This window comes from Hemibagrus wyckioides, linkage group LG15 (assembly GCF_019097595.1).
Source record: "Hemibagrus wyckioides isolate EC202008001 linkage group LG15, SWU_Hwy_1.0, whole genome shotgun sequence".
Taxonomy (NCBI): Eukaryota; Metazoa; Chordata; class Actinopteri; order Siluriformes; family Bagridae; genus Hemibagrus; species Hemibagrus wyckioides.
The window spans coordinates 8,859,589-8,884,920 of NC_080724.1; the positions used below are offsets into that span (position 1 = coordinate 8,859,589).

General features: G+C 40.7%; 2 protein-coding genes across 6 annotated transcripts; both read right to left on the reverse strand.

Annotated features, from left to right (window-relative positions):
* Positions 1–9: 9 nt before the first annotated feature.
* Positions 10–9,895, reverse strand: LOC131366260 (glucose-6-phosphate 1-dehydrogenase-like). Of its 4 annotated transcripts, XM_058410575.1 has the most exons (15): positions 9,610–9,895; positions 9,352–9,498; positions 6,913–6,972; positions 6,743–6,780; positions 6,447–6,555; positions 5,763–5,980; positions 5,151–5,309; positions 4,481–4,606; positions 4,234–4,327; positions 3,888–4,074; positions 3,550–3,785; positions 1,490–1,566; positions 1,291–1,383; positions 1,137–1,202; positions 10–219 (listed from the first exon to the last, which is right to left on the reverse strand). In XM_058410575.1, the coding sequence occupies exons 2-15, from the start codon at positions 9,463–9,465 to the stop codon at positions 207–209; spliced, it is 1,590 nt and encodes a 529-aa protein (XP_058266558.1). In that variant the 5' UTR covers positions 9,466–9,498; positions 9,610–9,895; the 3' UTR covers positions 10–206. The 4 variants fall into 4 exon arrangements, with proteins under 4 accessions (XP_058266558.1, XP_058266556.1, XP_058266557.1 ...); XM_058410573.1 differs by having other exon boundaries at positions 10–1,202; XM_058410574.1 differs by lacking the exon at positions 9,610–9,895 and having other exon boundaries at positions 10–1,202; positions 9,352–9,603.
* A 575-nt stretch (positions 9,896–10,470) lies between these two features.
* Positions 10,471–25,157, reverse strand: galnt6 (UDP-N-acetyl-alpha-D-galactosamine:polypeptide N-acetylgalactosaminyltransferase 6 (GalNAc-T6)). Of its 2 annotated transcripts, none has more exons than XM_058410562.1 (11): positions 24,910–25,157; positions 22,157–22,640; positions 18,273–18,445; positions 16,430–16,579; positions 15,763–15,997; positions 14,161–14,278; positions 13,874–14,074; positions 12,325–12,456; positions 12,130–12,231; positions 11,885–12,043; positions 10,471–11,302 (listed from the first exon to the last, which is right to left on the reverse strand). In XM_058410562.1, the coding sequence occupies exons 2-11, from the start codon at positions 22,630–22,632 to the stop codon at positions 11,189–11,191; spliced, it is 1,860 nt and encodes a 619-aa protein (XP_058266545.1). In that variant the 5' UTR covers positions 22,633–22,640; positions 24,910–25,157; the 3' UTR covers positions 10,471–11,188. The 2 variants fall into 2 exon arrangements, with proteins under 2 accessions (XP_058266545.1, XP_058266544.1); XM_058410561.1 differs by having other exon boundaries at positions 25,024–25,156.
* Positions 25,158–25,332: the final 175 nt, after the last annotated feature.

Genomic DNA, 25,332 nt, shown 5'->3' on the forward strand with positions numbered 1-25,332 from the left:
AAATATACAGTTAAGAAAACACCAAAACGTTTAAGTATGAAGTGGCAATTTTTTATTTAAGACTTTACTCAAAGAATAGGAAAACATGCAGTCAAATGAATATAGCATATTCCAGCTTGTTAACGGTGTTTATCCACTTAACACATTCCATTTTAAACCAGACCACTGGTTTATCTGCCAGGCTGAGTCACAACACATCCCCCGGGCTACGCCATGTACCTGAGAGCAAGAGTCATAACCAGTAGGGTCAGTGCCGTGACGCATCTCAAAACACTAACTTATTTAAGAGGTGACGACTGATTGGAATGTGTCCAGACCAGAACAGACCTGGCCTGGCTAAAAGATTAAGTGAATTAAAGCAGGTTGGAATTTTTTTTTTAAATACAGAATGCCATTTGATCAATATGTTGCACTCGGTTAGACCTGGCTGACTCAGTGTGTGCGGCAGTTTGTTTATCCACACACCCATTCACACACCCACAAACATACATACATACGTCTGTAAACTAAAGAAACATTCTTAGCATTTGGGAAACACCTTGTGTTAATTTGTACACACAGGGCTCCACAAAAATACTGTAACACATAACTCCAAACAAGTTATATAAAAAAAAACACTGAACTTATTGCTTTTAATTCTTAAACCACTACATACTACAACAAAAACTACTGTTTCTAGAATTGTGCGTGCTTTATACTGTTCCCATCACTCTGTGGGAAATAAATAAGGAAGGCTATGCCCATTGAATGGAATAATGTAACTAAAATGTTCTGTGCTGTGATCTGGTCAAAGGTTGAAAGAGAAAGATAAGTGCTTACAAATTCCATTCAAATCACGAAAACACAGGCAAGAGAAGCATTACCACTAAATTAAGAGGTAAGGAGTGTAATCGATCTGGAAAGAAAAGTAGCTGTGGCTCTAATTATTTTTTCCTGTTTTACAATACATTCATAGAAGAAGAAAAAAGGGAATTTGTAGAAAACAAATCTCCAGTACATGGTGAATTAACTCAGTGATTAACAGGTTCATCTCCTGAATTTTTGTTCGATTTCTTTTTGGCAATTGAAGTCTTAACCATCAGTGATCGGACAATGATCAGAGATTGGATTGTTGCACAGGATGAGGGTTGACCCACTTGTACGTTCCTCCATAGTGGAATCCCACCCTCTTCATCAGCTCGTCCGCCTCTTTCGGCCCACGACTAGGGAAGAAACAGAAAAAGACAGTCATAACAATTAAAGCCGGGGAGTTCAACTTAAAACTGCCTCGTCATGACCGATATGTCCTACCTTCCATATGTGTAAGGGATTGGTTGTGTCCTTTCTGCTTCGATCTGGTGGAGGAGAGGGGTGAAGATTCTCCAGGCTTCTCTAAGTTCATCGCTGAAACACACACACAGACAGCAAGACGTGACTTGGGATCGAATCCACCTGACTGTTCAGTCACACAGCAGTGTTGTGATGTAGAAACGTTGAAAAGGAGACTCGCCTGCGCACAAAGTGCATCTGACTTCCGCTGAACACATCCAAAATTAGACGCTCGTAAGCATCTGGAAGCTTCACGTCCTGTAAAAGGGGGCAGTGGACTCCTATTACCATTTTATCTCTCTCTTTTTTAAATAGGCCTCAAAGTAAACTCATTAACATTGAGAAACTGTAGTTAGAACAAATGTTTTTTTTTATTGTAGCTGCACATATTTGAAATTTATGATGCACTATATTGCCAAAATAATTTAGCCACTCAAGTTCTTCCACTCCTATCTTAGCAAACCATGTCTTCACGCAGCTTGCTTTGTGAACACGGACGCTGTTAGGCTGAACCAGGTCGAGGTCCAACAGATCCAGTTAAGAGGATGGCTTAATTGAGTCTCTATGAATATTGTAGCTTTCTATACAATTGTGTGCTGTAAAGTTTGTGGCACCGTGTTCGAGAGTCCACATATGCGTGATGGGCTGTTGTCCACATACTTTTGGGCATATTCGGCTTTCGGGTGAAATTTCAGGATGCACCTAAAATGCACTATAACCTTTCCAGCTGAACTTAATTTGACCTTCTCTACACTTTTGAATGCACATGTCCAACTGTTCAGTGTTTCAGTAGTTTTTGCATAACTTGCTGTTCTCTAACAAGATGCTTAACGGCAAAATTCACAACTGGAGTTTGATCCATGAAACGACCAATAAATCTTCTGGTTCAATTAGAATTGGTATTTAAACAGTCCTCTTCATCACGCTGTTCACATTTTGACATCATGAGACCAAGACGACATCTAACAACTGATCAACAGTACCTCGCCATTGCAGGGCTTCAAACAGGATGTTCTCAGAGTGAAGTGGCCACTGAGCTTAGAGTGTCATCAGCAGGTTACGACAGAGATACAGAGAGACTGGAAGAGTCACAGAAAGGCATAGAAGTGGACATCCTTTGGCCACATCCCAAGTTGACGACCGCTTCATTGTGAACAGTGCCCTGTGGAACCGGATGATGAATGCCACTCAACTCCAGGCACATTTAAGGGAGGTAAGAGGCACCCAAGTGTTGCGTCAGACCATTCGAAACCGTTTACATCAGCGTGGTCTGCGTGCTAGACGACCTGCAAGGGTACCTGACCACACCACCAGGTACAGGTGTCATCGTCTTGCATGGGCCAGGGAGCATTTACACTGGACGAGGGACCAGTGGGCCTCAGTGCTGTTCTCTGATGAAAGTCTATTCACGTTGAGCAGAAATGATGGCCGCCAACGATGTTGGAGACGTTAAGGAGAGCGCTATGCATCAGCCACTGTTGTGGTGGTGTTACAGTCTGGGCAGGTGTGTCTACTCAATACAGAACTGCCCTACATTTTGTGAATGGTACAGTGACAAGCCAATATTACCTGAAGAACATCATTAATCCAGTCATTGTGCCCCTGCATGAACACCACAGGCCTAATTTCATCTTCATGGACGACAATGCTCCAGCTCATGGAGGTCGCATCATTAGGGAACGGCTGCTGGAGGCTGGGGTACCTCAAATGAAGTGGCCTGCACTTTCTCCAGACCTGAATCCCATAGAAAACCTATGGGATCAGCTGAGTCGCCATATAGAGGCTCTTAACCCTGCACCCCAGAACCCTAACCTAACCCTAGCCCTTCAAGAAGAGTGGAATGCCATGCCTCAGCAGACAATAAGTCGATTTGTGAACAGCATGAGACGTCGCCGTCAAGCTGTAATTGATGGTACATGATATATTGAGACACTGACATTTTTTGTTGTGGTATACCACCACTGTTGTTGGCTTTTGTTTCAATAAATTGTTTGAGATGAGGAAATCACCATTGCATGCTTCTACTTAAATGCCCTACTTTCATGATACAATATCACTGTAGTGTGAACTTTTTACATTTTCCATAAATTTCCCCCAAAAGCCAAATATCCTTAACTTTTTTGTGAGTAGTGTATGTGTAAAATCATGCTCATGTAATCTGATAAGAAGACTTGTCGTTAACGTTACAGCTCCTATGTCTCTCTGGCAGAAGTGAAACTGGAATGATTTAAGCATCTTTGCCTTGTATCTGCTACGGTAGGTCAGGTCCAGCTCCGTCTCTTCGGGGTTGAAGTAGACGCCAGGCTTTTTGCTCATCATTTTGGCATAAATAGCCTCGTCAGGCTGCACACGCACCACCAGCTCGTTCCTCTGGCACTGCGAATTAAAGATGTCGCCTGGCACATCAGTGAACTGCAGCCTCACCTCAGCCTTGCGCTCATTCAAGGCCTTTCCACAACGCAGGATGAAGGGAACCCCTGTTTCAGAGAAGAACCATTTAAAGAAGCACACAATTTTCCTTGCTGTCTAGTGAGAAATGCAAGTTTGATTTTTAATACGCAGTGATGGCAGTGTCGCACCTTCCCATCGTTCGTTATGGATGTAGAGCACTACAGTGGCGAAAGTGGCCGTGTGGGAGTCTTTGGGAACGGTGCGATCGTCCAAGTAACCCAGTTTAGCCTCGCCTTCCCCGTCAGGGTTTCCCTCATACTGCCCCAGCACAACATCACGCAGAGTCACTGGTGCTATGCACTTCAATACCTTCACCTGAAGGGTATAAACAGACACCAGAGAATCTCTGAAATCACGTTTCCACTTTGAACCACCGACTGACTAGAAATATTTGTTGCTTTAACTGTCTTTCCAGGCGAGATAAATCTTCCTGTTTTAGTAAAAAAAAAGTGGTGTCTGATATTCTTATGATACCTTCTCATCTCTCACATCGTCGGAGTTGGTGGAGGCAGGCTTCTCCATGGCAACCAGCGTGAGCATCTGGAGAAGATGATTTTGCATGACGTCACTGAGAGGAAGGAAGGTGAAAAGGAAGTGAAATACATGATGCATCCTATGTCAAATAAATAACCAAGCCAAAATGCTCACGTTTTGGTTAGAGAGAAAGAGTTCATTAAATATCTCACTCCGCAAAATGTTTCAAAACATAATGCTTTCTTACCGGATAATACCAAAGTCATCAAAGTATCCTCCTCTCCCATTAGTTCCAAAGGGTTCTTTAAACGTGAGAATAACGCTGGCCACGCTGTCCCTGTTCCAGATAGGGCCGAATATTCTGTTCCCAAACCTGGAGGAAACCATGAGAATAATGCTGGATTGCTATTTGTGTGTTACAATCATTTCCTGCTCTGAAAGATGATGGTGACTGGAGAACCTGTTTGTCTCACTGTTAAATCTGAACTGTATTAACATGCCATGTTTTACACCTCCTGGAATTCAGTTCTGTAAAATTAGGCAAGTTTATTTATTTCTGATTTCTTGATGCACATTAGAATTTGCACTTATTGTTATTTCGACAGACTCATCAGATCCTCTGATTTTTACGTGATTATCACTGGGGTCAGGGCAAGGGGTAGTTTTTCCAATGCAGAGATTCTAACAGTCTCATTACAGTCAAATCAGAAGACTTTAAAAGGCAGGTTGGAACAAAATGGCAGGACATTTTCCATAATCAGCCTGTTTCTATAGTTACTTAAAGAACCACTCAAATCCTCTGAAAAGCCTTTTTACTGCTGTGCTCTTATTACGCTTTAAATAATTCAAAATACGTTACATGATTAAAATGTAAACCACTGCACTCAAACTTGTGTGAACAGTATGAAATGCATCACCTGAGCACCATGAGGTTCTGCACCATCTCCTTCCCCAGATAGTGGTCTATACGGTAGATCTGATCCTCACTGAAAAGGGAAGAGAGGTGTGCTGACAGTTCCGCCGAGCTCTGCAGATCCCGTCCAAACGGTTTTTCCACAATCACCCTGCTCCAGCCCCTAGAGAGAAAGACAGAAAGAGAGAGAGAGAGATGCAGAGATTGAGAGAGAAGCAAAGTGAGTGAAAGAGGCCAAAAGACAGAGAGACACAAAGAGAGACAGACAGATATGCAGAGAACATGATACAGAGGAAGACGCAGAGATAAAGAGAGAGAAAGACAGCGACAGAAAAAGAAAAAAGATGTGAAAAGAGAGATGATGAAAAGACAAAAGATAGGGGGAGACAGAGAGTCACAGACAGAAGGAAAGAACAAAGAGAGCGACACAGATAGACAAAGATGTGAAAGCTGCCTTATTTTAATGAAAAAAAAAAAAAATCATGATGTATTTTAATCAAAGCGTTCCTTTAAAAATCCTTTTAAACATCCTGAAACAAGTCGATCCTCTTTTAGTATTACTCAAGAGTGTGGCTGCTGCAGGGCCAGTGAGTGTGATGTGCTGGTAGTCACTGACTTGTTGCTCATGCAGTGCTGGCGAATATTGGTGGTGACACTGTGGTAGACGGTGGGGGGCAGTGCCAGGTAGAAGATGTGGTTGGCACCTGTACCATGGCACAAAGAGTTCAGGTGGGACTGCAGCTGAAAGAAAGACTCTCCCTCTGTATAGCGTCCAGCCAGGTAAGAGTTTCTCTGGAAAAATGCTGAGACACGCTCATTATCCACGTCTTTAACCTGAAATGATCAACACAAAAATTGTGTGGGTTTTTTTTTTAGCACATTTTAGTCCAACTTGTATAGATCTTCCACATAATCTAACAATAAAAAAAATAAATAAAACTAATAATAATAATAATAATAATAATAATAAAGTGAAGGTTTTCTATAAGAGCTTTATTATTTAAAACTTATGAAAGCCAGTGCTGAGGAGCTTGTGCTTTAAGATCTCTCTAACAAGACAAGCTACATTTTTGTTATTTGTAGTAATAATAAATTATGTCATTTTTTGGCTAACGTGTGATGTGACGTAAAAGGCATAAAACACTTCTGGATGTTCTTATAAGAAAACCATAAACGTCAGAGTTGTAATAGTAACCCCGCTTCACCTCAGTCTGCATTGATACACTTTTTTTTTTTTTTATTACTTCCTTACTTATAAAATATGTAATATTTTATTTCTACAATACTTTATTGCCTTCACCTTCATATACGGTAAAGAGGCAGCACGGATGTCATCCATGGTCAGGTGGGAACGAGCAAACCCAACAAAGTAGGTGTCCTCTGGTAGGAGTCCATCTTTGAAAAGCCACCTTAAAAACAGGATTAGATGAATAACAGAACACACACACACACACATACATATACACACACATATATATATATATATACATACATATATATATATATATACATACATATATATATATACACACATACACATTATTTATATATATACACATATATATATATATATATAAGCCTTGTTCAGACACTCACCAAAGTGTTGGGTAAATTTTCTTCTTGGCAAGATCCCCCTTTAAGAGACAGCAAGAGAGAGAGAAAATAAAACACAGAAGATTTGACTTTTTTGGCTTGTAATTGCTACTTCAGGGGAATGTGTGTGTGTCCACTCGTGTGTGAGTGAAGAGCCAGTGTACTTCCCGTACCAAACCTAGTGACACTTTCATCTGGCTCAATCCGAAGTTAACAGGCCATGAAGCATGAATCTGCAAAACACACCATAAAGGAACCTCTATCCCTCACAAAACCTGCCTTACAACAACCATGGAAATGCGAGTATGGTTCACTGGACCTGTGTGGCACAGCCCTTTAAATGAGGAAATGGAGTTTCACAGCTCAGGCTAGTTCATATATATCTATGTTAGAAGATATATATCTATGTTAGAAGATAAGCCATGTCTTAAAGTGTACAGTACCGTACTACACAACACATCAAACAGCTGAAATAAACAGCTGCATAGTTGTTTAGATAACTGGCAAATGTTGTCTAATTGTAAAACAGCTTTCTCAAATAAACCAGTTGTCAAATTGGATGCTAATATAATCAACCTGGCAGAAAAGCTACTGTTTCTCTTGACAGAAAATGATTAATAAAAATGGGTTTAGGCTTTTAAGAGAACAAAAACCTCAAAATTAGCCCATTTTACTAAAAAAAAAAAAAAACAGCCCAAAACTAACCCAAACGTTCATGGCTAAGATGGGTTTTTTCCTCTTTATTTGGGTTACAAATGGGCAAATAACACTTACACTATATTGCCAAAAGTATTCGCTCACCTGCCTTGACTCGCATATGAACTTAAGTGACATCCCATTCCTAATCCATAGGGTTCAATATGACGTCGGTCCACCCTTTGCAGCTATAACAGCTTCAACTCTTCTGGGAAGGCTGTCCACAAGGTTTAGGAGTGTGTTTATGGGAATTTTTGACCATTCTTCCAGAAGCGCATTTGTGAGGTCACACACTGATGTTGGACGAGAAGGTCTGGCTCTCAGTCTCCGCTCTAATTCATCCCAAAGGTGTTCTATCGGGTTGAGGTCAGGACTCTGTGCAGGCCAGTCAAGTTCATCCACACCACACTCTGTCATCCATGTCTTTATGGACCTTGCTTTGTGCACTGGTGCACAGTCATGTTGGAAGAGGAAGGGGCCAGCTCCAAACTGTTCCCACAAAGTTGGGAGCATGGAATTGTCCAAAATGTCTTGCTGAAGCATTCAGAGTTCCTTTCACTGGAACTAAGGGGCCAAGCCCAGCTCCTGAAAAACAACCCCACACCATAATCCCCCCTCCACCAAACTTTACACTTGGCACAATGCAGTCAGACAAGTACCGTTCTCCTGGCAACCGCCAAACCTAGACTCATCCATCAGATTGCCAGATGGAGAAGCGCAATTCGTCACTCCAGAGAACGCGTCTCCACTGCTCTAGAGTCCAGTGGCGGCGTGCTTTACACCACTGCATCCGACGCTTTGCATTGCACTTGGTGATGTATGGCTTGGATGCAGCTGCTCGGCCATGGAAACCCATTCCATGAAGCTCTCTGCGCACTGTTCTTGAGCTAATCTGAAGGCCACATGAAGTTTGGAGGTCTGTAGCGATTGACTCTGCAGAAAGTTGGCGACCTCTTCGCACTATGCGCCTCAGCATCCGCTGACCCCGCTCCGTCAGTTTACGTGGCCTACCACTTCGTGGCTGAGTTGCTGTCGTTCCCAAACACTTCCACGTTCTTATAATACAGCTGACAGTTGACTGTGGAATATTTAGGAGTGAGGAAATTTCACGACTGGATTTGTTGCACAGGTGGCATCCTATCACAGTTCCACGCTGGAATTCACTGAGCTCCTGAGAGCGACCCATTCTTTCACAAATGTTTGTAAAAACAGTCTGCATGCCTAGGTGCTTGATTTTATACACCTGTGGCCATGGAAGTGATTGGAACACCTGATTCTGATTATTTGGATGGGTGAGCGAATACTTTTGGCAATGTAGTGTATTTCCAACAAGAAAAAAGTAAAAATTTGTTACATAGTATTATATATGAACTTAGGTAATGGACTCCTGAGATTCACATTTTAGTAGCTACAAAAAAAAAATACCACAACTCTGTTGTTATGAGACATTTCGGGTGGTTTTAGCTTTTGTGAATTCACAGAGAATATAACTCTATAGATATATCGAGAACCCCAAACACCACCACAAACTGTCCTGACATTTGAGAGCTTAGTTTATCGGCAGGCAACGAACGAACCGGTTCGATAAATTAGCCAAGGGTTTAAGGAATCTGGGGGCGTGTCCTCTTTGTATATTCAAATCTTTCTAAGAAGGTCGAGGTGTAGAAGTGTTGAAGTATCAGTTATATATATGAATACGTTTAAACGAACACTTTCTAATGGCTGCCGCTTTCTATAGTATTCAGTTCCAGCCCTAATCCAAGACACCTTGTGCAGGTGAGTTACCTGATATAATCGGAGCAGGTGTGTTGGATTAGCGCTGTGGGTGAACTCTGTAGAAAGGAATCTCAGATCTCCAGGAATCCCAAGGTTAGTGGATCACTATACTAAGCGCAGGAAATTTTCTAGTTACTTACCGAAGCGCCCATGATAACGAAGACATGAGTAACCTGTCGAAATTCATGGTCGTCATAGAGCTCCTTCCGGATTTCTCCGAACACCTCCGACTGAGAGCGCGCTAACGAACTCATACTCCTTTAACAACGAGCAGGACAAGTGTGTGCCTAATAATGCGGAATGAAAACGAAACACACACAAGCACGAGTTTAACGAAACCAAAAACTATACTTATTAGTTATGCAAATATACACAAAAAGTAGCTCGTGCAACCTTACTGGACTAACGGGCCGGAAGAAACGCTTTCCAGCGCCGATGGAGATAATCCGAGAGCCGCTGTCGATTTCAGGCCTGCTCAATAAGATTCATAAGTGAAAGCAAGTTAGCACTTGGCTGCAAACGGTGATCGTAAAGTCCGTTTTAAACTTGCATTAATTTTTTTTTTTTTTTTTGCTTAATAACCTAGTATGCAATTGAAATACGCCGGTTTATAAACAAGCACGCGCGAGGAAGTGACACATGCAGCACATACTCGGCACATGCACATACTCGGAGTATTCCGAGTAAGGGCAATACGAGCTTCCGGCCAATTGGATTTGTCGTGTCGTGAAAATCTAACCAATAGGATGCGTCGACGTTATGACGTCATTTCGAGTTACAGAAGCATGTAAACAATGACAGGGAAAACTAATACTAATAAAATAAAGCATATTCAATTTAAACAAACACACAAAACAAGCTGTTCATTACTAGCAGGGAAAGTGAACCGTTTTAATGCAGTTAAAACAAACATTAAAAAGTAGAATAAAACGTACTAACAATACCACGAGGAAAAATTCAGTCAATAAACTAAACTATTTTCACATTTAAATAGTGGACTTTGATTTTAAAGGTGTGACTAATGTGACTGCTCCATCATTTTGTTAATTATTAAACATTATCAGCTCAAAAATAACCTCCCAGACACTACCTCGTCCATGCGTCTAGAACAATGCAGGTATAAAAAAAAAAAAAAAAGTAGTAGTACAACCTGATCGGTCACAAACGCTGGCATGTATTAAAGCTAACTAAAGATAGACATCTATAAATATCCTCCATCTGAGAAAAAAAAAATGTGACCACACAATAATGGAGAACAATGAAAAGTCACAAGAAAGCTTTAATTAGAACAAGGACAAAAGGTGTTCATTTCATGTTTTCACTTCATAGTCTCGAAGCTGTTTCACAATCCTGATCGTCGAGAGTCTTATAACTTAAGCTGCACATTTTAGGATGTTCAGTAAGACTAGAGTACCATGATCTCTGACTTAACTAAACCAAAAAAATATATATATATATCTTTCATGATGAAAAACCCCACTGGAGTTTGGCTTGTAGCAGGACAACGGAATGATTTTTATGACAAAAATAACATGTACCATGTCTTATTGGCAAAATAAAGGCGGTCTCATGTGCCTTCAAATAAAATCGAAAAATAAAAATACTTAGACACTTTTTAAAACATAAATAAAATCTTTAAAAGTAGCAGTTTGAAGGCTGAAACGCAAAGGCTGAAAAGCACACGTTTGTTGAGCGCATGTAAACAATACTGCAGTCAGATCGTTCTGTCCCACAGTTCATCCGTTTTTAGAGACGGTGCCTCCGCTTGCATTCCTGAGTCATATGACATTCATTGTAGTTTGGTTTTGTTTGTTGTTTTGTTTTTTAAAAAAAGTTTGGTCCATTGAATGGAAATAAATGACCCAACATGCTATCGTTTCACACAAATGGGCCAGGAGTGAGCTCCAGTGCGCTTCAAAGCACACGACTTCTGGCTGGATTAGTGTGACTTCCAATACATTTCAGCAGAGACGGAGATCAGCTGAACACCCAGTGCTGATTCAGGTCTCTTGAGTCACAGCGGTTCATGACTACCTTGTCGTTCTTCAAGTCCAGGCACTTCCCAGAGGGAGGGTTTTTTAATAAATTGTCCTACAAAACAGCAACAGAAAGACGTAGATTGATTAGTAGGGCTGCAAAAATAAAAACACATTTTTTTAACACATTTATTCATGTCAAATAGTCAAAATATTTCAAGACTTTTGGCGTTTGTCTTTGCTCTTTGTTTTCCCCTTTTAGTTCTACTCACTTTTCTTCTTTTACAGTTTTTCCCTGTTCATCTTGCTTCAGATGCAAGTGCTGCTATGAAAATCATCTCCGCTCTGCTGCACTGTACCATGCTTTTACTTCTTAAACCATCTGTGTTTTAGGTGACAATGTTTTGACACATCTAATCATTCAGAGGTCTGTCTGAGATGTGACATGTCTTCCATGATGTTTCAGGGGAATATAAAACCAGAGCTCTGTGTTTTCCATCACTCATACGTCAACTCAGTGTAAAATGACTGGCAGTCTGATAGCTCCTTTTACCGAAGGAAAAACCCAGTGAAACCAGTCAGTTTTTGTTTTTTGTTTTTTTGCACACACTGCTAAGTGGTGCAACAGAAGCAGCACTGGGTTTTACATTTGAAGACCTACGCAAAATCTCACCAAAGTTAAAAAAAAAAAAATTACCTTAGTGAAGATCCACTCCTGCTGAGGTGCGACGCTGGTGCCACGACCCTTCAGCTGGCACAGCTCGATCTTCACTTGATCAGGGTATGCGTTGGCATGCAGACATAGCTGTTTGCCCAAGTTATGCCTGAGCTCCTGGTGTGATGAGTACTCAAAGTACTGAAAAGGGAAGTAAAAATGAATTTTTTTTTTCTGATTCACTTAGAAACTTTGGTATTTAACCAACAGCAAGATGCTGGTCTTACCTGATTTCCTCCCATATTGTGGCATACATACATAATCAAAGGCTTTCCCCCGTTATTATTCTCCCCTACATCCAGACAGCTCTGAGACCCCAAGTTTTTGAGCTGCATGATGATACAAACACCACAGAGTCAAACACATATGATGAGTTGAAATCTCCTGAAAGAGATTGTATGCAAGTTGAACAGAAGACTTACTGCTCCGTATTTAACAGGGTTAAGATCGGGAATAAAGGCTTCTGGGTAGACGTTGTTCAAATACCAGGTAAAGTTCTTGCAGCGTAAATTTTCCCGGAGTGTCAGCCTATTTGTGATATCACCATAGCGGTTCTGCAGGACCCAAAACAAAGCTGTGTTGGTTAAACAGGAAAACAAAAATGCTTCAAGGATCAACTAAACTTTAAACACTCAACTCGACTTTAAGCTAGAGACTCTGGGATCCATTTGGTCCCTTAAGCAAAAGACTCTAGGATTGACTTGGTCCCTAACACTAGAGACTCTGGATTCAACTTGGACCTTAAAGCTAGAGATTCTGAATTTGACTTGGACCCTAAACCTCCCAAATCCTGACTAAATCCTAAACCTGCAAACTGTTGATTCCTGCATAACTTCATGCTAATACTGCAGACTACACCGATCAGCCATAACATTATGAGCAGTGACAGGTGAAGTGAATAAGACTGATTATCTCCTCATCATGGCACCTGTTAGTGGGTGGGATATATTAGACAGCAAGTGAACATTTTGTCCTCAAAGTTGATGTGTTCGAAGCAGGAAAAATGGGCAAGCGTAAGGATTTGAGCGAGTTTGACAAGGACAAATTGTGATAGCTAGACGACTGGATCAGAGCATCTCCAAAACTGCAGCTCCTGTAGGGTGTTCCCGGTCTGCAGTGGTCAGTATCTGTCAAAAGTGGTCCAACGAAGGAACAGTGGTGAATCGGCGACAGGGTCATGGGCGGCCAAGGCTTACTCATGCACGTGAGGAGCAAAGGCTGGCCCGTGTGATCCGATCAAACAGACAAGCTACTGTTGCTCAAATTGGTGAAATAGTTAATGCTGGTTCTGATAGAATGGTGTCAGAATACACAGTGCATCACAGTTTGTTGCGTGTGGGGCTGCATGACTGCAATCCAGGTGGTCAAAATGTTATGCCTGGCTGTGTATGTTAAAGTAAAAACCCTAGCGTATGTCAGTGAACAAAGTAGCTCATTTCAGTTGTGCACAAAGCAACAGTAAGAAAACATGGAGGTAAAAGATCATTGTTACTTAATCAATAAGCAGCTTATCCCCCCTTTTTTTAAACTAACTGAAGAGATTACAGTCCCGCCTTACAGTAATACAGTACTGGCTGACAAATCTGAAACTTGTGACTTCACAGGTCAACGTTCAGCCAGACAAAGTCAGCAGAAGGCAAAAGTAACAACTATCAGAATTGTCTTTCCATGCTTTCGCTCACACGGGATTGACTTTTATCTAATGGTGTAACTACACCATAGATGCCGTCCCCAGCCATAGTACCCAAAGAAAAGTTAGTACATGACCAAGCCAGGTGAAGCAAACTTAAATGTGGTATAATCCTGGGATATAGCTGCAATCATTCAAGTAGTATCATGGGAAAAACCGGGATTATGACAATTAGTCATCTCAATTTGACACTACTAGTCCTTCCATGCTCAAATTTTTTTTTCTAAGAATCTAATATACATATGAATTAGAGGAACCTCATCTCACAGAGAGTCATTTACCTCTTTGGCAATCCTGGCTGCATTCCGGTTGCGGCGGTAATAGATTTGTTTAAAATCATCCATCCACACCTCAGCCAAGCGGACCTGGTTACGCACGATGACTTCGGTCCCTTTGGGGAAAGTGTGCGGACTTTTGGTGCGGAAGACGTGACCGACCACGGAGCAGGGGATGATCTCCAGCTGACCTCCACATTGCCACACCTGAGCATTTGTTTCCAGTTAGCCGACATGAGATACAGTAAGGGAAGCTTAGTGTAGTAAAACGTCTCACAGAGAGTTTAACAAACCCGAAAGGACATCTCTATGTTCTCGCCGCCCCAGATCTCCATTTTGTCGTCATAGGTTCCGATTTCCTCGAAATAGGCTTTGGAAATGGAGAACAAACCGCCAGCAAAGGCTGGTGTTCTGAAGGAAGGAGAAGAAAGAAAAGGTAAAACAAGGTGAAACCCAAAATCTGCCTAATAACCGTGGAGGGAAAAAACTTGATGTAGGGAATTCCCCTGATTATGTTGCATCTGTTCAGGAGAATGTTGTACAGACAGAAACAGTCACTGAAGGAAGACTGGGGAGGGTGGGGCTTCATGGCGGTGCTAGAATTTACGAAATTAAGTTAATTCATTAATAATATAATAACCTCCAATACAGAGGTGAACTCATACATGGGACATAATCGATGAACTTGACAATAAAAAAGCTAAAACAATGACAGCCTTTCGGACATTTGGTACAACTATCTTTGGTACATGGTGTCTACCAAATCAGAGATTTGTCTGTTTTACGCCTCTGACACCAAACTGACGATTTGGGACTTAACCCTCATATACTGTTTGGGGTCACTGTGAGACATGACCTTGGCTTAAGATAAAATTAGCATTGTTTTATCTGCTTAGTGCTTCATACTAAATATCTTTCTAGTTTGAAATTTTCCCCCCCAGTTGTCCCTCCAAGACAAGTCAGCCAACTGCATCGTTTTTTAACCTTCATTTGTTTTTTTGTTTGTTTGTTTGAAACATTTTTTTAACTTACAGGAAGTTAAAGCTAAATTTTAAGTCTACTGTGTATTTGTTAGATAAAGGGAAAAAACCGAATTAATTTAAATCGAAAATATTATTATTATTTAATGATTTATAATAATAAAAATAATAATAATAACAATAATAATATTATACACAATTGGTTCTCCCAGAACCCAAACAATAATGAAGTAAAATCTGAAGTAAAAATCTCAGTAAAGTGTTACATGTTGAGTCTCAAAAGAAATAAAGAGGTTTCAGAAACAGGAATAATGACATAGGGGACATGTCTTACAGAAATAATTCAATTCATAGACCTTTCAAATCAGTAGGAGAGCTGAATTTAATTACTGCCGGAAAATGTGGCTATGATTCCAACTAGCTCTAACTTTACTAATAATTGGTTTGAATGATTCAGAAATAAAAGAAATCTATAATATGTATACAAAGTATTATTGTAAATGCTGGAATAATGACTAATATTTGAGTAAATGGATGATGAGAATTTAAAGGGGACCCCTGCTCTGTGACAGTTTTCTATATAAATATGATCCACTGTCAGTTCTCATAATTACTTTTTAGTCAGCTTTATTTTTATATTCTTCAGTCTAGGGGGAAAAAATGAACAAACTGCACATTACAGCCCCATCTATTTCAGGTCATATGAAACAGACTGCTGCTGTTAAACACGGCCTTGACCAGTAACTACCAGCACTGACTTGTAGACACAGTGACCTTACCATTGTCACATGGAGCTATACAGTGTGTGTGTGGAAGACAAAACACAGAGAGACAGAGAGAGAGAGAGAGAGAGAGAGAGAGAGAGAGAGAGAGAGAGAGAGACAGAGTGGCCATGAGAGAGAAAGAGAGACTCACTTGACAGGGTAGGTCTCATCTTTGCGCTTTGCCTGCTCGTAGTGAGGTATGGCCTCCCAGCCGAACGTCAGGCTCCAATCAAAGTTCCCACGGTTGTGAGCGCGTGCAGTGGCCACAGGCTTGTTAAACTTGAACGTGTTTAAGTCGATGGTGGTGATTTCCGGGCTCACGACAGCCTTCGGCTCTTCCACGATACGAGCGAGCAGCGGTTCAAGCCAGCCATGAAAACATTCGCCTGGAGAAAAAAAAAACCCCACTTGCGTTAACTTCATTCAAAATTAGCACAAGAATGCGATGTATGACCACTGGAGTGGCAGGTTTTTCAAACTTTTCAGATCTTTTTGTATGTCTTGAAGGAATCTGTGTGATTCATGTTGGGAGGGTAATAGAAAAGCAAACAGCAAACATCTGTCATTTTTTCCCTGTCTGGAGCCTAAACACACCTCATCAAAACAAAGTCATCTTACAGGAGAACTGAGAACGAGCCAGAAGTTGTTTGCTTGCACTCTCATGTGAGTCAAAACATTCACTTTTCTCTCGAATCGAAAATGTTAGGTGTAATTGAACAAAATGAACGAAAACGGAGGGTGTAATCATATAAACTACCAGTAATTATAGTTAAATATAATTGGGAAATGAAAATGGAGAAAGCAGTGCTTGACCCTACAGTGAGCATCGAGGAAGGTGAGGATCTCGCCCTGAGCGTGACTGGCTCCCAGCAGCCGGGCCGTGATGAGTCCCTTCCTCTCCTTCTGTCGCACGACTTTAACCACCTTCAGCATCTTTATGTACTCGTCCAGCTGAGAATGCAGGTGACCTGGAACGAGGAAATATAAAAGAAAACAAATTAAAAAAAAAAAACAGCATAAAAACCAACAACAACCACACATGAAACATTGTGAGCAATTTATTTTTGCAATTTTTAAAGAATTTAGGATGTGATAAACTGAATCAAAAAGTCAAATATAAAGTAAAGTCAGCTTGAAGGATGCGTTTAAAATATACCTTTTTACAAATGGTAATTTTAATATTGCATATTTAATATTTAATATTAATAATAATTATTTAATATTGCAATTTTAATATTGCATGTTAAGCTAGTTAGCAAATTAAATATGTTTTCCAGACTAAAACCGATAATAAAGTTATTAAATGTAGCGCATTGTGTTAGCTGTTGGACAAATTTTCAGCTCCCTGAAATGGAGTTCCGTCCTCATATCCCACGGAAAAGATATTCTGTGAGACTGGTTAGCATCGAGATTTTCTGTCGATATGTTGACCATGAGGTGATCCATTTTATTGGATTGTGTTTTGTCAGTGGTTTCACATCAACTATATGACTTAAAGTGACACCTGACCCATTTGTGGTTTTGTGCAAGTTGGAAACACACAGTTTACATTATGTAGCATTAGTATTACAATTTCCATTTCACTGGAACTAACAGACTCAAATCTGCAAATCCAGCAACTCTCACAGAGAGTTATGTAAAGCTCGGAGTGAAAGATCTGGAGTGTCCTGCACAGAGCCCTGATCCCCAACCCCTCTGAACACCATTGAACTGGAACTGGAGCACCGACTACACACCAGGCCTCACTTCCCGATCTCATTAATGCTCTTGTAGCTGAATGAACCCAAATCCCAGCAGCCTTGCTCCAAAGTCTAGTAGAAAGCCTTTCAAGAAGTGTAGAGGTTATTCTAACAGTGAAGGAGGACTAAATCTGGAATGAGATGTTCAAAAATAAGCACTCAAGGGTGTGACGGTCATGTGTCCAAAACTAGTGTAATGTAATATTCAAGCATACATGGACTGTTTGTTTTGGCTTTTTGTGGCCTGTGGAAATTTTTGTACAGTGGTGGTAAAAAACCCCCGAATCTTTATCCATGTAGTAGTGCAACTCATCTAAATACTTATTCAAATAAGAGCCTGTGCCTGGACTTTTTGTCTAAAACTTTCACCATTCAAAGTAGAAAGACATAAACTCTTAAATGTACTTAAAGCATGAAAGCAAAAGTACAGGAAATATTTACAAAAGTAAGCTGTCTTTCTCACACACTGATTTGAGTTAATGATGGGAAATGAAAACCTCTGGGAAAAAGGCAGTCTATACGAGTGTATGAACACGAACACGTCAACAGAAGCGAGTTGTGAATGGATGCAAACTCTGCATGACTCGGTTGCTGAGCGAGTAAGCTCTTTTTCCGTGGTTAGAGTTCCACTTTTCACAAAACCTCCTTCCTTCGGTGTATATCTTAAGTCATATAGCAGATGCATTAAGGTTTGACATTCCTCTTTTTGAAAGAACACTCCATGCGCTGTTGGCACATGAAAAAAAGGCTCGGGAACTGATACACGTTGTACAAATACAGTTACAGGTGGTTGGTGAACTTGTTTGCACTTGGGGCAGAGCACTTAGGTCAGCAATAAAACTGAGTGCAGAGCCAAGATCCTGAGCTTTATATTGTGCTAAAGCGCGATATCGTAAGCGCTCTCGTTAAACACCGCACCCACCTGCTGTGCTTGCGTCATCCACCAGTATGATTTCTCGCAGCAGGGCGGCCGGGGCGGTGTGTAGTACGCTGTAGACGGTGCGCAGCAGGGTGGACCAGGCCTCGTTGTGGAACACGATGATCACGCTGGTGGTGGGAAGCGGGGGACATCGGAGGAATTTGCGGTCTACACACCTGCGGGAAAGAAATGAGAGGTGTAGTGAGAAAATAACAAAAAAAAATTTTTTAGGAAAATAACCAGAAAATGATCCATAAACTCCCAAGTTATAAATAAATAAATAAATAAAATTTTTATTCTTTTTTTCTAGTTTGAATTAATGTTGTGGAACATCTGCAAAACTAAATTATTGTGCATTTCATTTGTTCATTTCACGTTGTTCCTTCTCTATTTATGCTCTCTCTCTTTAAGCGAATAAGACTTCTCTTTTGGGGAAACTACTGTACAAATTCCTGAAGTCATTCCTGTGTAAGAATAATGAAAGTTATAGCTCTGTTATGTCTGTTTAAAAAAAAAAAAGGCTCCTTCCTCAAAAATAAATAAATAAATAAATGTAAATCAATAAAATTAAAAAACCTTCCTCATAATTTACATTTATGGGAAGCATCCACTATATATGTCCCTGCATAAGTTGTTACTATGGAAAGGTCTTATAAAATTAATAAAATTTGGTTAGAATCACTGTGGTGATGTTAAAACATTTTCACATGGTAGGGGGGAGAAAAAAAAAAAAAAAAAGACAGACTTTACTCAGAAACTGCTCAGAATACTGTTTACATATAGTTTTACTCCGGAACCACCAAGGACTTGGGTCTTTTAACCAACAGTATTTTACTATATTACTATAAATAGGTAGACTGCTTAAAAGTTCAGACTCACCAGAGATTATTACTGCATGAATTCATTACACATCTGTTTTACAGATTATTACTAATCATTTGGGTTTTCTTTTTTTCCTTTTTTTTGAGTTTGTGATTTAGGTCCTGAACTACACTATATTGCCAAAAGTATTCGCTCACCTGCCTTAACTCGCATATGAACTTAAGTGACATCCCATTCCTAATCCATAGGGTTCAATATGACGTCGGTCCACCCTTTGCAGCTATAACAGCTTCAACTCTTCTGGGAAGGCTGTCCACAAGGTTTAGGAGTGTGTTTATGGGAATTTTTGACCATTCTTCCAGAAGCGCATTTGTGAGGTCACACACTGATGTTGGACGAGAAGGTCTGGCTCTCAGTCTCCACTCTAATTCATCCCAAAGGTGTTCTATCAGGTTGAGGTCAGGACTCTGTGCAGGCCAGTCAAGTTCATCCACACCAGACTCTGTCATCCATGTCTTTATGGACCTTGCTTTGTGCTCTGGTGCACAGTCATGTTGGAAGAGGAAGGGGCCAGCTCCAAACTGTTCCCACAAAGTTGGGAGCATGGAATTGTCCAAAATGTCTTGGTATGCTGAAGCATTCAGAGTTCCTTTCACTGGAACTAAGGGGCCAAGACCAGCTCCTGAAAAACAACCCCACACCATAATCCCCCCTCCACCAAACTTTACACTTGGCACAATGCAGTCAGACAAGTACCGTTCTCCTGGCAACCGCCAAACCCAGACTCGTCCATCAGATTGCCAGATGGAGAAGCGCGATTCGTCACTCCAGAGAACGCGTCTCCACTGCTCTAGAGTCCAGTGGCGGCGTGCTTTACACCACTGTATCCGACACTTTGCATTGCACTTGGTGATGTATGGCTTGGATGCAGCTGCTCAGCCATGGAAACCCATTCCATGAAGCTCTCTGCGCACTGTTCTTGAGCTAATCTGAAGGCCACATGAAGTTTGGAGGTCTGTAGCGATTGACTCTGCAGAAAGTTGGCGACCTCTTCGCACTATGCGCCTCAGCGTCCACTGACCCCGCTCTGTCAGTTTACGTAGCCTACCACTTCATGGCTGAGTTGCTGTCGTTCCCAAACACTTCCACGTTCTTATAATACAGCTGACAGTTGACTGTGGAATATTTAGGAGCGAGGAAATTTCATGACTGGATTTGTTGCACAGGTGGCATCCTATCACAGTTCCACGCTGGAATTCACTGAGCTCCTGAGAGCGACCCATTCTTTCACAAATGTTTGTAAAAACAGTCTGCATGCCTAGGTGCTTGATTTTATACACCTGTGGCCATGGAAGTGATTGGAACACCTGATTCTGATTATTTGGATGGGTGAGCGAATACTTTTGGCAATATAGTGTATGTAGGAGGAACGGCAGGAATTACATAACAGAGTAGTGCATTAGGAAAGCCCATACTTGGAGTGCAATCAAAGACAATAGCATTTCTTCCTGGTGTAGAAAATAGTTGCCCAGTAGCAGTCATCGTAACAAATCGTAAATTATAGCCTTTAGCTCTGTTTGGTTGTGTCCATGTAGAGCATTGAACGTCTCGGTCATGTCTCATTCCACAGTGATGGTTAATATGAAGCTCATATGAAAGTAGAGACTCAGGGGTTTAGGAATTTGTAGTTTTTCCATAAATATTTCTGTTTTATCCAGCTTACTAGGGGCAGTAATTTCATAGGAATGTTCTAAAATAATAATAAAAAAAGGTTATTTTTTCACACAAATGTTTCTATCTGCAAATTCAATGTTGAGATCAAACCCATTTCTGCTCTCTGAGATGCCCCAAGTGCTTGTTCTTAAGGATCTTTGAAGGTATCTTCAACCACTAAAATTCTGTTATCCAACAGAGGGAACAAATCTAACAGTGAAAGCCAAAAGAGTTTATATCAGACTTGAGGAGATAAAATCATTTACATTTGTTTATACTGATTGAAAATGGCCCATAAGACGACTTCCACAAGAATACTGGTAAAAAGGTGTGCCGTTATATAGGAAATGCAATCTATGATAGTATGGAGTTACGGATACCACTCAGAGCTTCATTTACAGTAAACACATCAGAAAGTGTATTATTTTCCTTAGATCATGGCAAATTTCCAGACTGTCATGTTTTCTATTTGCTTAAGACCAATACATTTTTCTTTATTTTTATCTATTTATAGCTACACTGACTGGAGTGAACCAGCCATGATCTTTGTAGCAGCTATAAACACTAGATCTCTCCCCAGTCTCTCATTTCTCCTTTCTGTACTAATTTTAACACAGAAAACACGGCCTGGGAAATGACAGAGAAACCACAAAGAGGAAACCATGTGTTTCTCAGGACCTACTGATTGTGACAAAGTGCTTAAACTGGAGACTCCTTCCATAAATCTCCAAAAAACCACATCAATGAAAATTTTTTTCTTTGTTAAATAATCCAAATGGAGAATTCAGCTCAGTTGTGTAAAACTTTTTTTTGTTTTTTTTTTTGCTCTGTAAGATTAAGCATTAAAAACATTTTCTCTGCACCCCCAGAAAAAGCTTTAATGCAGAACTAGCATTACAACACCGATTTCTGTGGCCGGCAATAAACGGACGTCTTCGGTGTATGAGATCATGCCAGCTGGCACGACCCAGAGCTGCCACGTTAGCGCCATTGACTCGTGACAGTATTCATAAGAACGTACGTGATATCTGAATATCCAGGGAAGCAGGTTTTGTACAGAGTTAGGCCTGAGATTAAAACGGTTCCTACTGTTGGTTTTTCTTCACAACAAACACGAGTGAAAGCCTGATTAGCAGGTCCTTACTAAAAACTCTACTGTACATAACCTTATCAGAAATGAGTGTTTGGTTAACAGTTATAAATTTTCAGGTTCAACCCTTGAGTCAAAATCAGATCAGATCAGCTCACGAACACTAGTATAAAGAAACCAAGGTTGAGGTGTGACATTTTATATAGTCAGATAATGACTAACGTCCCTGGACTGGAAATAAACATGCACAAAATGTTCTTACTCTGGAGGCCGGGTGTCCTCTCCAAGGCTGCGGTGCAGGGAGATCCGATCACTAGCGAACTGGTTAAAGCAGTGCCTGGTCATGCCCTCTTCCTTCTCCTTCACTTCATCCGGAGTGAGATTGTCCTCCTGGAACGCGCTCCCTCCGGCGCCATGGCTATTTGGATCCTCCAGTGGCCTCTCGATCAGAGGTTTGAGATCAGCCTGGCTGTAGAAGCCTGAGGGGCAGTTTTTATCCATGTTGTCTTCTAAAGGTAGGTGTGCAGTCCCAGGTTGGCCCGGAATCTGGAAGGGCAGGTTGTTCATGGCACCGCGGACTAACTCCAGCATCTGTTCCTTGCGGTTAGATAAGTCCTGGAACCAGGGCTCTTGAACACCTCCACCCACATCTCTCTGTAGCACCACGAGGACCAGCATGAACAGAGCACCGCCCAGCATGGCCAGCTTCAGCGGGGAGACCCTACGTCTCAGGCGCATCTTAAAGGCTGGAAAACAGGAGGCAAACAATAATATGGAGACGTGTAGCGTACCATGCAAATAAACACTGCGCATGTATTTATTACACTAATTTCAATAGCGGGAGCAGGTTCTTATTAGCAAACGAGGCAGACGACATGAAGCACACCAGCCACTGGACGCTACCACATGCTTTGCATCCACACACACACACACACACACACAATAGTGCCAGGCTCTGTTTTTTTTTCTCTTTTTTTTCAGCTGTCCATTGTACATTGTACAAAGCAATACATCAGAACTCTTACACACACGACGAGAACAAGACGCATCCCATGTTACAAAATTCTACACCCAATTTTGCTCTGGGAAAAGTTTAATATTGTCTCATGCTGCATTTTATATATAAAAAAACTTCATTTACTTATAGTTATTACATTAAGGTGGCCTGTTTAAATATTGGAATTCCCACTGAAAAGTTGAAAATATGCTACGAACAAACAACAAAGTAATACGCATTATATATTCTGAGCTTCAATCTGGTTTGTTTTACAAAAGCAAAAGTCTTAAAATTCTGAAGAATGTTTTGGGGAAATTCATCTGTTTAGATTTGTTAGGCACAATGTATTGAAACACAAGAGAATTCATTTATTGACTATGAAAAAAAGTCTTTAGTAAATAAAAGTACCAGTGGAAACAACAATTTTAGTAACTTGTTTTGGATAAATGCATCCAACTTCTAGTCATACAAATATCAAAACATGTACTCTGTCCATCTGGGTTTCCTTTGGGGTCTTTCGCTTAATCCTTCCAGCTAATAATGTCATTATATGGATTGGCTATGGTATGAGTGAATAGTGTGAATAGCGTGTTGGACACCAGCTGGGGGTGAACCAATATTGAGTGATTGATTGATTGATTGGTTGATTGATTGGTTCATGCATCCATCCAAATGAAACTTCCTTTCGATGGTTGGACAGGCGGATCCTTTCTGAGCACCCAAAACTCCAAAAACAAACAACTAGATCTTAATTTAATCTCAAGTCTGACAATAAACAAAAACGAAAGCAAGTTTTGAGATTTAAGACTTGAGATTAAATTTCTACAAACAAAACCCACATTTAAAAAACCAGGACGGGAATACAATAAAACTCACCTCTCTCACTCTCACACACATACTTATACACATTCACACTCTTTTTCTCTCTCTCTCTCTCTCTCTCTCTCTCTCTCTCTCTCTCTCACACACACACACACACACACACTTATACACATTCACACTCTCTCACACACAGTTACTCCCTTTCACACCTAACGGGCAAATCTACCTACAAATCCACTTATTTCTGGTCAGTTGTTGTCAGAAACAGACTGAAGCAACACAGGTGAATAGACACTTCAGTATTTAGGGGCAGTTTGACCTGCTCTTGGAAATTTAAGTAATCAGACTTATGGGTCATTTTCTTCAGAAAGCTCCTGTCTTACCTGTCCTGAAGCGATGCCTAGTCAAACACTATGATTATTCATTCTAATGACTAAACAAATATGGGAGTTAAAAGTTTAACAGAACTACAAAGACACATTTGAGACAGCTCGCCTCTTACCTGTAGCCTGTAGCAAAACAGGTTCCCCTGGTATTTATTTTGGTTTACATTATCAATCAAGACAATGTAAGGTATTAAGGCCGGATTCCATCCTTCCTCTACGTCCATCTGACCTCATTTACCACTTACCAATAACTATAATAATATATATATATATATATATATATATATATATATATATATATCTCTATATCTATATCTATCTATCTATCTATCTATCTATCTATCTATCTATATATATATATATATACACTATATAATAACCAAATAACTGGGAAATGTTTTGAAATGTATATTTTGTGCAAGTGGTGTATATATGAGGAATGACCTAATAGTTACTGCGTTTTTTTGCTCTCTCTCTCTTTTCTTCGCGGTCATAGAGATGTGTCAAGTACTTCCTCATGGACGGAAAAACGGTGTAACACTGAACAGGAAATCCGACTCATTAAACACAACTAAGAGGCTTTTTATTTAGTTCAGCCTGAGATAATTTACTCCACATGATGTTCATCTACATGACCAGAAGAACAAGAGCTTGTTTAATGAAATACAATTGAAGAGTTCCTATTTATACACGATCAAAGCCTGCCCAAACTCTCTTGTCTGATCTAGTTTGAGGTGAGGAAAGTGGCGATCTTCCTAAAGGACGTCATGGATATTAATACATAAGAAATCTTCACAGCTTAAGACTTACCTGGACGTAGCGTCACTCAGATCGCGTGACCTAGAAACTCGTTATTTCCCGTCTCACGCGGTGAGATCGCGCGTGCCTGCGTGTCGGTGTGTGTGTGTGTGTGTGTGTGCTCACTCGGGATGTGGTAAAAGTCGTTTAGCTGTTTGTTGAAAGACTCCCCGAGCAGAAAGACTGAGCACATCGTCCTCCCGGTTTTCCCTTTGAACGCAACAGGTGCCACACGGACGAGCATTTATCCACCGTCCGCGCGGTCCTAACGCCCCCCACAGGCCGGACGCACACGGAGCGCGCTTTCACTGACAGGGTGGTGCTTTGTCAAAAAAACTTTTCGTTCATCAAGCTGCTCTGAAAAAGAAAAAAAAAAGATGTGAGGAACACACTTTCGTCGCAAATTTCACTTGCAACTTAATTAAAGTTCTGGAG

Coding starts and splice junctions, on each gene's coding strand:
- LOC131366260 (XM_058410573.1), bottom strand. CDS start 9,465: ATGAGTTCGTTAGCGCGCTCTCAGTCGGAGGTGTTCGGAGAAATCCGG. Junction 3,786..3,887: donor CCATAACGAACGATGGGAAG/GTGCGACACTGC, acceptor TCTCTGAAACAG/GGGTTCCCTTCATCCTGCGT. Junction 1,203..1,290: donor ATCCCTTACACATATGGAAG/GTAGGACATATC, acceptor TTTCTTCCCTAG/TCGTGGGCCGAAAGAGGCGG.
- galnt6 (XM_058410561.1), bottom strand. CDS start 25,141: ATGCTCGTCCGTGTGGCACCTGTTGCGTTCAAAGGGAAAACCGGGAGG. Junction 22,641..25,023: donor CGACTTTTACCACATCCCGA/GTGAGCACACAC, acceptor CCTGTTTTCCAG/CCTTTAAGATGCGCCTGAGA. Junction 16,580..18,272: donor GGATGACGCAAGCACAGCAG/GTGGGTGCGGTG, acceptor TCCTCGTTCCAG/GTCACCTGCATTCTCAGCTG.